The sequence below is a fragment of the Chelonia mydas genome, chromosome 5, assembly GCF_015237465.2.
Source record: "Chelonia mydas isolate rCheMyd1 chromosome 5, rCheMyd1.pri.v2, whole genome shotgun sequence".
NCBI classification, from domain to species: domain Eukaryota; kingdom Metazoa; phylum Chordata; order Testudines; family Cheloniidae; genus Chelonia; species Chelonia mydas.
In genome coordinates this window covers 34,765,959-34,779,674 of record NC_051245.2, presented here as the reverse complement: position 1 = coordinate 34,779,674, position 13,716 = coordinate 34,765,959, and the positions used below count along the sequence as shown (strand labels likewise).

The 13,716-nt window shown below is 40.9% G+C and overlaps 1 protein-coding gene across 4 annotated transcripts in view; it reads left to right on the top strand.

The window, feature by feature from the left end:
- ANKRD55 (ankyrin repeat domain 55) overlaps positions 1–13,716 on the top strand; it is a 72,442-nt gene that overhangs the window by 17,773 nt on the left and 40,953 nt on the right. For 3 of the 4 annotated variants that reach the window (XM_037903188.2, XM_043546924.1, XM_043546923.1), the window contains exons 2-4: positions 5,933–6,055; positions 9,431–9,561; positions 11,270–11,379. In XM_037903188.2, the coding sequence (XP_037759116.1) occupies positions 5,933–6,055; positions 9,431–9,561; positions 11,270–11,379 (364 nt within the window). Of the gene's footprint in view, positions 1–3,674; positions 3,783–5,932; positions 6,056–9,430; positions 9,562–11,269; positions 11,380–13,716 lie in introns of those variants that run through there. The other variant, XM_043546925.1, reaches the window with a different exon arrangement.

Sequence of the window (13,716 nt, the reverse complement as noted above, 5' to 3'; positions counted from 1 at the left end):
GTAAGAATTACTCATGGCCAGTGGAGGACATGCTTATTTTTCATTAGCATTGGAACTAATGCCATCTGTGGGCTTGGGCAAACAACCTGGTTTCTCTGGACCCATACTGTAGTCCTTTCTAGGCATAAATGTCCTGGCCCCCTTTGCCTTAGTGCCCCCTTACTTCACAGAGGTGTTGCGAGGCTTTGAGGGGTGTTGTACTGTGAAGACATAAAGTGTTACCTAGCCTAATTTATTACATTATAAGTAGGGTTGGTAGAATTTGGGGGGAAGCTGGGTTTGGGGTTGGTTTTTTTGCAATTTTGACAATTAATATAGATTTTTATTAAGATTTTGTTTCAATTTTTAACTATATTTTTATAGGTGCTAGAAGATAAGGGGGATAGGGCTGGAGTTAGAGTTAGGGCAGGGCTGCAGGGGGCTCCCTGCATGGCCAAGGGGCCCAAGATACCCAGGCACAAGGTGAGGGGAGGCTACGGTCCTGGCCCAGCAGAACAGAGACCTCTGCCAGGGCTGCAAGGAGGAGGACAAACTCCCGGCTATTGGGAAGATCATCCCCTGCTGAACTTTTCTTGCCCATACTCCTAGCTGATGAATGAGGGAGCAGGGCCATGACAGCGGAGCTGCAGAGGGCTCCCTGCATGGCCGCAGGGTGAATGACACCTGAACCCTGCAGGCACAAGGTGCAGGGAAGGCTGAGGACCTGGCCGGGGAGAGAAGACACCACCGGTTAATACTGTGAGGGCACCATGCTGTTGAATGGCTCTTGCCTGGGGACAGCTGCAGCACTCCCAGCTGGGGAATGAGAGAGCAGGTTCATAGGAGTAGGGCTGAAGAAGCTGCCACAGGGACAGTGACACCTGATCCCTGCAGGTACAAGGAATCAACAACAAGAATTTTTGCTATAAACTGGGGATGTATCAGTTGGAAGTGACTGAAAAGGAGAAAGACCTGGATTTATTGGTCAATGACAGGATTACTATGAGTTGCCAATGTGATGTGACTGTGAAAAAGGCTAATGCAACACTAGGATGCATCTGGCAAGGTACTTCCAGTAGAGATATAGAAGTATTATTATCATTATATGAGGCGCTGGTGAAATCTCATCGGGAATACTGTGTGCAATTCTGGTCTCCTATGTTTAAGAAAGATTAACTCACACCGGGACAGGTGCAGAGACTGAGCTTTACAAGTTTCTGGAGACGATGGTACGATGAGATTGCCCACAATGGCATATTGTCCATCAACAACTGCTCTTAGCAAATATCTCCAATGTCTGAAGATGGGGAGGGCTCTGAGTTACTACTGAGAATTCTTTCGCAGGTGTCTGGTTGGTGGATCTGGCTGAAGTGCTCAGGATGCAACTGATCACCATATCTGGGGTCAAGAAGAAATTTTCCCCAGGTCAGAATGGCAGAGACCCTGGCAGTTTTTTTTCTTCCTCTGCAGCATGGGGCATGAGCACTTGCTGGTTTGAACTAGGGTAAATGGTGGATTTTCTGTAAATTTAAGACTTTAACTCAATATTTGAGGACTTCAGTAACTCAGCCAGAGGTTATAGGTCTATTACAGGAATGGGTAGGTGAAGATCTGTGCAGTGTTTAGGAGGTCAGGCTCATGATGGTTCCTTGTCGCCTTGAAATCTGAGTCTGAGTTCAAGAAAGAACCATGGCTGTTTTACAGCCCTCAAATCGGGCAATATCACATGCATTATATAGTCTAGCCAGTCTGTTCTCATTCTCCCTCTTTCATGCATACAGGCTGAAGACCAGAGATAATGGGAGAAGAAAAGAAGTTACCAAAATGACAGAAGGGTCAGATGAATTCATGTCAGTCTTAAGTGAAATAACCTTCAGTGAGGAACTCACTTATTTAGCTTTTTAATTTAGCTTTATCATGAAGCAGTTTTGCTCATAAACTACTCCTTTCCTAAAAAAAGACTTAAAATGGACTCGTTGGCACGTTACTTAAACGGTGTTGTTTTTGCTGATGAAACGAGTTACATGCTCACACCTTGGAAGTATTCTAGTAATTTGCCCTATAAGCAACATATATGCAACATTGTATGTAAACTGGGAATACTCTTCACAACTTCAGGCTCCAACTGATGCTTGCACCATGTCGTGCAGTGTAGATTTGGCAGGTGGCTGAGGGGAAGCTAGGTTTTTCACCAGAAAAAGATATCGGGGTGGGATTTTCAAAGTTAGGACCAAGCAATCGCACATGTACCCTTCAACTCATTTGCAAATATTCAGTGTGAATACACAAATAAGGTATTTGCACCTGCACATGGACAGATAGGCACCTATTGGCTATGTGGGCATGCAAATAACTTGTTTGTGTATATAAATCATAGACTCATAGAATATCAGGGTTGGAAGGGACCTCAGGAGGTCATCTAGTCCAACCCCCTGCTCAAAGAAGGACCAATCCCCAACTAAATCATCCCAGCCAGGGCTTTCTCAAGCCTGACCTTAAAAATATCTAAGGAAGGAGATTCCACCACCTCCCTAGGTAACCCATTCCAGTGTTTCACCACCCTCCTAGTGAAAAAGTTTTTCCAAATATCCAACCTAAACCTCCCCCACTGCAACTTGAGACCATTACTCCTTGTTCTGTCATCAGCTACCACTGAGAACAGTCTAGATCCATCCTCTTTGGAACCCCCTTTCAGGTAGTTGAAAGCAGCTATCAAATCCCCCCTCATTCTTCTCTTCCGCAGACTAAACAATCCCAGTTCCCTCAGCCTCTCCTCATAAGTCATGTGTTCCAGTCCCCTAATCATTTTTGTTGCCCTCCGCTGGACTCTTTCCAATTTTTCCATATCCTTCTTGTAGTGTGGGGCCCAAAACTGGACACAGTACTTCAGATGAGGCCTCACCAATGTTGAATAGAGGAGAATGATCATGTCCCTCGATCTGCTGGTAATGCCCCTACGTATACATCCCAAAATGCCATTGGCCTTCTTGGCAACAAGGGCACACTCTTGATTCATATCCAGCTTCTCGTCCACTGTAACCCCTAGGTCCTTTTCTGCAGAACTGCTGCCGAGCCATTCGGTCCCTAGTCTGTAGCAGTGCATGGGGTTCTTCCGTCCTAAGTGCAGGACTCTACACTTGTCCTTGTTGAACCTCATCAGATTTCTTTTGGCCCAATCCTCCAATTTGTCTAGGTCCCTCTGTATCCTATCCCTACCCTCCAGCGTATCTACCTCTCCTCCCAGTTTAGTGTCATCTGCAAACTTGCTGAGGATGCAATCCATACCATCCTCCAGATCATTAATGAAGATATTGAACAAAAGCGGCCCCAGAACCGACCCTTGGGGCACTCCACTTGATACCGGCTGCCAACTAGACATGGAGCCATTGATCACTACCCTTTGAGCCCGACAATCTAGCCAACTTTCTATCCACCTTATAGTCCATTCATCCAGCCCATACTTCTTTAACTTGCTGGCAAGAATAAAGCACATACTAATATGCCATGTTAGACACTCATGCCTAACCTAGAAAATGTAACATATTATAATCTGGGAGTTAATCATATTTTTATTTATTCAGATAACAGGTCGCATTCTCACCAAAATGAATGGGTGTGTGTGTGTGTGTGTGTGAGTGAGATAGAGAGACACTATGCTCATCCATCATTTACTTTTTCTCTTGTACAGATAGCTGATCTTTTTTAACTATTTCTGGGAGTGGAGTGAGAATGTCACAGATTCAGAGACTTTCAACTGTGTCGCTACACTTTTGGATTACAACACACTTGAAAATCTCATCTTGGTATGATGAATTAGGAGTCTTTTTAGTTTTAAGCTTATATAGGTCTAGAAATACTGTATTAAAACATGAATTTTTTTACTTTGTTTTCACTGTTATTGAAATTTACTTGGACATCATTTTTCCTCATCACTGGTACAGAAGGCTCAGAAGAGTGTGCTCATAATTCAATAATAGATGTCATAGAGACTGCAACCTCTGTCTAGTGGGACTAAGCTGCCTTTTAGAATAAGGGCCACTGGTGAAATTATAGATAAAATCCAAAAGAATCCCACCATGAAAACAAATAAGATTCCCAGAAATGAAGGAGTAAATTAGATGAAAAGACACTTTCACCTGTTTTGACTGGTGAAGTTCATTGTAGTTGAAGAAGAACTCAACTATTGCTAATAAACAACTGCTTTGCACTTGGTCTTCTGTAACTGTTAATGAAACTAGTGTAACCTCCTCTGAAATGAGACTCCTGGGTTTTTCCTCTGACCAAGCTGTCATCCCTGAGTAACCATAGAGGCCTTTTTGTTTGCCTTCTCTATGAGTTGCTGTTGACGATAAATTTAAAAAGTACTTTTTTCTGAAGGATTGAATTTGGCTAAATTAGATCATTTCTCTAGTCAACCCATGATTGGTTTTTTTTGCTTTTTACTCTTCCCTTGACAGGCACACAACCCTTTGAGGACTCTAATCTATGCATGGCAGTAATATATAAACAGGACTTATGGTTGCATGAAATCCAAATGCAGTTATAGGCAAAGTAGTGACTAATCATTCACTCTGGTAAGAGTAGACTCTATTTACCAGCCTTTCTGAAACAGAATTAAAAATCCAGCTGCTAGAATAAAATGACATATGGAGCACAATCAGGAGAACCCTGGAAGCAAAATATTTGTGTTTGACGACAATAGCTGGTTACTTATGATATAACAAACGAATGGTTTGATTATTTGAAAATATTAATATGTGCAAAGCCCTGCTTGTGGTTACCTTCCAGTGTAACTTTACATCACTAGTGGTAATCTGTAAAGTAAAGTTTTGGAGCAAACAGGATTTCACTCTTCAGTATTAGATTGTGTAATCCATACTTTTTATTCTTTCATTTTTAAGTACAGTTAAATAGTGCAGAGTGTTGCAATAGAGTAAATAATACTCTGGATTTCTATAGTGCCTTCTATCTAAGAATCTCAAGGTGCTTTACAAACAACTAAGTCTCACATCCCTGTGAGTTACAGAAGTAGTGTACTTGGCTGGATTCTCCAGCAAACTAAGACCACTCTGCATGGCCATGGTACAAAGTGGCCTTAAAGCAGCTGGAGACAGCCAGTGTCACAGCCTCTGTACAAGCGAACTTTGCACTAATGGCATGCTGACAGAGATGGCTCCAATGCTTTCTTCACCAGCCACCCCACCTTCACCCCTCAAAGAAGCTTATTTTAAATCGGCCCAATGTCCATTTCAGCTTGCAAACTGTCATCAGGATCACCTGTCGGAATATGTTACTTCAGTTTTAAATCAGAGTTTTTCTACCACCTGGCACTATAGAATGCAGAGAGAAAATAAGGACTATACAATTCTCATTGATCTTCACCGGCCAGTTTACACTTCCTTGTTTTAAACACTATTTGCCTTTAAAACCAACATCGAAATTGCAAACATTTATATTTCCTGGAGGAGGATCAGAATACTTCAGAGGAAACAAGTTCATAATCTCCACCTCATGTTTTGTGGTGAGATAATAAAGAAACTGAAAATACCTGTATCCTTAACTTACACTGTATCATACATATATACGTGGCTGCTAATCTTTTGAGAAACTTGTCAAAACTTCATTGATGGGTTTCTTTTTTTACAACTTAGTGTTTCTCACTCCAGACTTTATTCTGTGCAATTCATATGGCCTTCATGAGTTGAGTCAGAAACCTAGCCCCCTCAGAAGATTGCTTGTACATACTTCTCAGTGACTCTGTCTGAGAACTTGTAGGAGGTTGTTGATACTGAAGAACATGATTCAGATGACCAAATGCAACATCATGTTGGTTGGATTGTTTTTGGTTAGACGTCTCATGAAACCCAGCCTCATGAAAATAAATGGCATTATTTTTACTATTCATCATTTGTAGAGTTTCCCCACATACCTACTTAAATGTATCTGTCTCTAGGTGATTCAGCAGAAGAAATCGACCTCACTGTGGTTTACCAAACAGCTGCTAATGGCGACGTCAACACACTGACTGCAGTGATTCTTGAAGACCCTTCAATATTAGAATGCTGCGACAGCGAGGGTAAAACTTAGAGGGTTTAGATGGTTCCCAACGAGTTAATCAATACAATATGTGACTGAGCTATCATCTTTTTTCCATTTTTAATATTGACTTTAAAAATTAGTGAAACATCATAAGTAGAATTATATCAAGTTCTCCCCTTTATGAGCAATAGAATGGGAAATTGGTATTTTGGGGGGGATATCCATTGGGAATATGCATTTTGGATGTCCCTGGATGGCCACAAAATAATATTTTCTTCCTCCTTACAAAGTTTATTCATTTACATATAACTAAGAATATCCCATGTATCAGACAGTGGACATGAGACACAAAGTCGTCTGCCATGAATTTATATTGTTTGTCATAGGAAGAGAAATGCTGGAAAGTTGCTGAAATTTCAGGGGAGGATGGAGAAATAATTTATTCTAGTCAAATCCAAATTATATATATTTTTGGACATCTTAAAGACTCATTTGGCCAAATTTTAAAAAGTGGACACCAGCAGTTATTTGTGCTTGCTGAATAAGGGCACAGGTACAAACAGACAATTAATAAAATGGTAACATATGCAGTTTCTTGCCAAAAGAGTAATTGCATGTATAATCAGTTACCTGTTTTATGCTTGAAGTTGCATATTTTTTTCTATTCAGGTTCTCATGCCATGCCTGACAGGGTGCCATCTGAGTGCATGCAGTTACTTGGTTGTCTTTTCAGGCATGTATTTTCCAAGTGAATATGAACCAGAGATCTTTGAAAGCTTGTCCCTTGAAGTATTTTGTGTTCAGTCAAGAGTCTAGTTTTTACCACAGCATTTTCCCAGGATTATCATGAAAAGTGCAGGATTCAATCATTTAAAAAGAAACAAACAAACAAAAACCACCCTGCAGATATCTCTGTCTGTTTCTGAAAACTGGTTGTAAAATCTGGATTCAGAAATTGGGATCTTTGTGTTATCCCTGGATCTCAGTAAAGTCAAGACGAGAGCCTTTTGACCTTCCAGCTCCTAAACCAGAAAAATAAAGGCAGGGTGTCTAACTGCCTGCAGTAGACTAACCATTACGTTTCAATTCCAGAGTAACTTGGTGATACTTATATACATGCACTGATGTAACTGAGATCATCTGTGTGACACCCTGGCACCCCCATATTCACCACTGTCATATAATGATGATATGTTTTATACGAAGTATGCCTTGTGAGGTATTATTCTAAAAGTCTTGAACTGCGAGACATTAATATATCATTGGATCGTACGTGCTATCATCGTATGTGACGTTATGAAGTTTGGCTCTGTATGTGCTACTGAAACACGTTGTGAGGTTGAGAACACCCACAAGCAGCCGTTCAGGTACAACAATAAAAAGGCCAAACAATGTTGATGGCTTATTGAGGAAATGCACACAAGCACCAGGATTACCCCAGGAACTGTGTTCAATAGAAACCTCTCAGAGATAGCCCTACACAATGGGAACTCTTTGACCCAGGTCACAGCAAAAGAGCTTTCCAGCAAATTGGAAGAGATATAAAAGGGAGAAGTATCATCATAACTGGATCTCACTCTCCCTACAACACAACACCTGAAAGTGGGGAAGAGGGGGAATACTGGTCCCAGGCAGGAAAGAAGGAAGCCTGCCTGTGTATGCAAAAGCTAACCTGCTTGTACTATCTAACTGGGTGAGACATTTGACACTTTGAATTGTGATTCAAATCCTAGCGAGTACATTAGGCTTAGATTGCAGTTTTGTTTTATTTCTTATGGTAATCTGCTTTGATCTGTTTGCAATCAGTTATAATCACTTAAAATCTACCTTTCTATAATTAATAAACCCTTTTTAAGTTTTATCTTAACCAGTATGTTTTTGAGTGAAGTGTTTGTGGAAAAATCTCAGCTCAGTTAACAAGGGCTTGTGCATCGTCCTCTTCACATCGAGGGAAGGGTGCACTGTGTAATAAATTCATACTGGTCAAGCTTTGACCAGGGCAGGATGCTACAGCTCTGGGGTCCTAGACTAGGGAGCTGGAGATATTTTGGCTTGAGCCTTTCTATTGTTGGTTCATGCAGTGGCTGGCAGAGCATTCATGAATGCAGCTGGGTGTGGCACCTGCCTATGGATGTTGGTGTGAGCACAAGCTTGGGGGGCTTTGCAGCTTGTCACAATGTCACAGTGTGAGAGGGAACCCAGACTGGTAAAACAGAGGGCTCAGCTTTACCCAAGTTCCATATGGCACCCTAGAAGGGACCCATCACAACCTGCTTCAAGACAAAATGTAGGGCCAGATTTTGCAATGCTTTCTCATGTTGAATGGTACTTATTCACCCAAGTAGTGCCACAGAGTTCAGTGAAACTACTCACATGAGAATAAGGCCCTTAAATTGCACAAATATACAGCACTTTTCAAACTATAGTTGCTAGTGTTCAATGTATCAGTTTAATCATTTTAAATCACTCCATCACCTGTTGGAGAAAAGCATATTGCTGTTAGTCAGGTTTCAGAGTAACAGCTGTGTTAGTCTGTATTCACAAAAAGAAAAGGAGGACTTGTGGCACCTTAGAGACTAACCAATTTATTTGAGCATGAGCTTTCGTGAGCTACAGCTCACTTCAGCTGTAGCTCACGAAAGCTCATGCTCAAATAAATTGGTTAGTCTCTAAGGTGCCACAAGTACTCCTTTTCTTTTTGCTGTTAGTCAGTAGTTAATTATTAAGAAGACATAAAAGAGAAGAAACAATTTAAATGCAGTGATGAAATTCTTGAGGAAAATCAAGTATTAGTTTGGATGCTGCTTATTCTGCTCTTTCCAGCCTTGGAGACAGCTAATATAGAGTAACTACTAGAGAACTTAACTTCCAAAGGTGGGAGAAGGCAAAATATTCTAGACTGAAGGCCAATTTCCAAAGAAGCAATTGCGTACATGCAGTATCATCTGTAGGTGCATGCTGATTTGTGCCCTCAGAATGGTGCCTATTTTCATAAACCCTGTAGGCACACACAGGTAGGGTGAAACTGAAGTTGGAGAAGAGCATCTCCCAGGCCTGGGCTTGTGTGCATTTTGAGGAATATCAGCTTCAAAATTGTTACTTGAGGCCTGACTCACATAGAAGGCTTGTCAATGTAAAAAGAATTTTCCCACCAAAACGCTAACTAGGCAAGCCTTTTGTTAATTAAGGCACATTTTTTTTAAAAACTGGATGATCAGCTAGCTGGAATAGGAATTCCTTTGTGCCTCCGGTACAGTTGCTAAACAGTTGGTAGAAGAGGAGGTTTCTTAATGTACCAGTGGTTTATTTAGCAAACAAAAGACTATCTCCTCCTTATGGCTTTAACAAACGAAGGATTGGAAAAGAATTATTAACTATTTAATTAATTAATTAGTATCTATTTCCCCCCAAGGTTGTACCCCCTTGATGCATGCTGTTTCGGGACGCCAAGTCGATACAGTGAAATTGCTGTTGAAGATGGGAGCAAATATTAATACTCAAGATGCCTGTGGACGCACCAGTTTATCTCTTGCAACCTATCTGGTACCAAGACTTCTGTCTGTTACAGAGAGCACTTTTGGAGGGCAAGAGGGTGAAGTAATAAAGACTAATTTTGAATCACAGCAAGGGGAGAATAAGTACAAGACTTGTGTGGTCCTAGGGAACTGGGGAAAGAACAGTGCTTCAGCTTAACTGTGACATTTTCAGCTAGAAAATGTGTCAAAAGTAGCAGAATGGGCAATCCATTCAAACATATTAAATATGCATGTCACTTTCAAGAACAGATATTTCCTTTGCCAGATATTTTCAAAAAATCCTATGATTAGTAACATGCTGTGTTTTCCCTTCCTCTTTTCCTGAAGGGGGAAAAAACATCTGTTGAAAAAATAAATTACTGGAAAACATTCCAGACACTTAGGCTGGCCTCATGGCTTCAGAATTCCCAAGTTTTAGCTGAAATTCTTATCCTTACGGTCTCTAAGGCTAAACAGAAGGCATAAGATAGGATGAGCATTTGTTTTCCCACCCCAAATGGTTAATTACATTATAGAGTGACCAGTGCCACAAAACTTACATAGGCTAAAATCCTCAAGGATGTCCTAAGGATTAGGCTCACGATCCTTTGCAATTTAATCAGGTGCCTGGGGTAGGGAGAGTGAATCATTGTAATGTACTCCCTTGGTTAGCATCAAAGAGACAACGAGAGTAAGAGCCTTGGATGCATGGGGAAATTTCAGATCCATGAGCCTTAGGTGAGCGTGCTACATGTGATTTAAATTAGTGAATGGTGGTTTCTATGCTGTAAGTAGTGTGAGGCCTCGAGAGAACCTGGGTGTGACGTCTGCCCAGAGGATTGATTTCAATGGGATTGCATGTGTGCATGAATGCAACTGAGTGCTGGATTTAGCCAAGTTTGCAAACTTCTCTGCAACAAAACTTTGATCAGTGGGCAACACAAAGGTGCTTTAATTCCCTCATTCCACCTCTTCCCAGTAAATACTAGTCATGCTTGGCAGGCAGATGACTTGAGCTGCAGGGGAGTGACCCTGCAGAGGCCCCAGTTTGAGGAAAGCACTTAAGCACACATTTGACTTCCTTGGGACTCAAGCACATGCCAAAATACTTTGCTCAGTGAGAACCAGAGTGCTCATCTGCTTTGGTTTGTTTTTGAAGGTGACAGTGCAGCATTTTACTCCCATCAGTGACCACTCCCCATAAATGAAGGTGCCATTTTCAGTATAACACTTCTATTTGAACTCTGTAAAAAGCCACTTGCTAAAACAAGAACGAACAGCTGAAAGCAAAACCTAAAATAACTCCAATTCTCAGATTTTTCATATCAATTTACTACCTGTGGTAACCTCTTATAAAGAAAATCAGATCAAATGCTCAGGGTCTTGGCTGACTCTCATTTAATTAAAATCCATATGCAGGAACATACTTAAGACTTTCTAGTACAACAGCAATTTTCAGTGCCATGTCTACTGCAAATTTTAAAACAGCCCTCCAGCCCCACCACAGCCAAAGAAAGGCCAAAATGCAGTGGAACTAAAAAGTTTAATTACAGAAGTGGATGGATGAACCAATCCAGGATTTGAACCAAACGTGAACCATCTTTGAAGCTCTAACCAGATGTTTTTCTGAAACCGACAAACAGATCCTCAGCTGGTGTAAGCAGAATTACACCAGCTGAGGATCTGGCCCCAAATCTTCTCCATTCCTTTTTGACCTTCTGTACTTTCTTTCTTAGGGGTGGCTTGAAGGCTGTGTCAGTCTGCTCCGAAATGGTGCCAAGCAGAACATACCTGATAAAAATGGGAGACTGCCACTGCACGCTGCTACCGCAGAGCCTGATGTGAGGTAAGCACCCATGTTAAAAGGGCGTTTGCTTATTTGAGTAAAACATCTTCTCAGTCCGGTACATAGTCACCAAAAGAACATGGAGGTTGACTGATTGGAGGCAGCGTAGGGCAGGCAAGCTAGCTGTGGCAATTACCCGTGTGATTTGCTGTTTCATCCGGTGATTATCATATATTTAAATGAAGAAGCTATTGGGACTTTAGACCTAAGTCTATGGCTCTTTCTGCTGCACTTGTTTTACAGGAACGTGTTCAGGCAGGTTGAAGAATCTGATTTAAACCTCACAAAAGCAATGGAATTCAGAATGGAGACTGAAACTCCAGATTTCTCACAGTGAACAATCACCACCAACGTGATCAAGCTGTCCTCTATACTAGAAATACCACAGGACGTTTGTTTCCATGATAGTTCAATGCTGTATTTTCCCTAGCTAACTTGGTGCCAGTGTTCAGGGTGTTCTTCTTTAACTCAGGCTTCAGCATTATTTACAAATGCAGGTCTCCCAGCAGGAGCCACAAAACCAGTTGCCCTGCACTCTATTGCCACTGCTTATTATATAAATTAAATGTTATAGGCTATATGCTAAAGCAGAGGTTCCCAAAATGTGACTCTTGCTCGTGGTTCATGGAGAGGTGGCTGGTCACATGGTTCTGGCTCCTCATTGTTTACAGCTGCATTAAAAGAGAGCTAAAAATTTATTAAATACTTTCCTAATGTTACTTTCTCATGCAAGTAATTGCTACAGCTACCATAATATTACGTGGATAATGTTAGTGGCATTAAATAGTAAATATTTGTATTATTATTATTATAATTCATTAGTATTATTATAGTGCCTTGGAGCCACAGTCATAGAACATGTCTCTGTTATATAATATGTATATATAATATATTTATAATATGATGTATTTATACTATTGTTTTGAATATAATAGTTTATTATTGGGAGGCGAGGCAACCTATGGGTTTATGAATGGGAGGAAAGGTGTTCAAAAGACAAACTCTGTTAAGATTTGGTCCATCCTATGGAAAGTAGCTCTAAAGGATCAGGTAAGATGTAGTACAGTTGATTTTTGACAGCTGTTATTAAAGATGTATCAAAAAGTCTGAAGAGCAGTTCACCAAAACAAGTCACAAGCCAATGTGCTATTTGTATCATAGTTTCCTTTGTGAATAGGAATGCTTCTTAAAGCTTTTCAAGTCCTGATTTATATAAGTTGATTAAATTCATGCAAAATCTCTCCTGAGTAAATCGTTTATGAGTAGCTGAAAAAGGCTGGTTGAAAGTGTAAGTTGCAAGAAACGCATAGAACTTAGAGCGGCGGTTTGACACATCTGATGCAGCAAAGCTGTAACTTGATGTTCAAGTTACAGGTGAGTATTGTGACAGTCTATAATGTCTCCTTATGTATTAATTTTGCACCTTCATCATTGTTTTTCATGCATCACTCTGATGGTACAGTTGGAGGGTTTCAGAGCAAGAGTGCGTTATCATTACACAAAGCCTCTGAAGAGAAAAGGCTATGTTTGTGCCACACTGGACATGCTGATATTAGAAAGGAAACAGTAATTTACTTTAACAACAGCAGCACACAGAGTTCCCTGAAGTTTTTTCACAGTCCCCATGGAAACAAGCAGACCTTTGCTCCACACAGGCGTGTGCCAGCTGCTCAGCTCTTTTTCATCTGTCTTATTAGCCCAAGTCAACAAAATTAGTTCTGGATATGATTGCCCTGTTATCCAGAAGGCGCAGCTGGAGTGCCATACCCATTAGTGAGATTTTTCCATTGGACTCATTTTTGCTCTCTGCCAACTATTTAGATTTGAAAGGAAGACGTAATGCGGTGGCTAATTGTGAAGTGCTTCCTCACCTGAGTTTAAGAACTGGCAGCCCATTGCTATAAATCAATGCACTGGAGGAATAGCTAGCAGCACACAGACCAAGCTGAAATCGACAGGCTGTAATCAGTCCATTTAAACACTTCAGGCACAAGGGCTGGCAAGTTTTTAAACTTCAATACATGTTTCATAGAGTGGCTGAGCCTTCAGTGAGAAATGGGATAAATGGACCCTGCTGACTCTCCACATGCTACATGTGTAGTTAAAATTGGCAGAGCTCATCTGTGTGGTTGCAGACTTTCAGCGTTGTGGGGGGTTGTATGTATATGTACACACACACACACACTAATTTAATTGATTACATCCCATGTTAATTTGTGGAACTATGTAACAAATTACAGAGCCATGTGATAGATGAATTTATCAAGCACCTTTTGATCATCTCTCCTTCCTTCTACCCACTAATCCATTTCCACCTGGACTTATTTTAATATACCA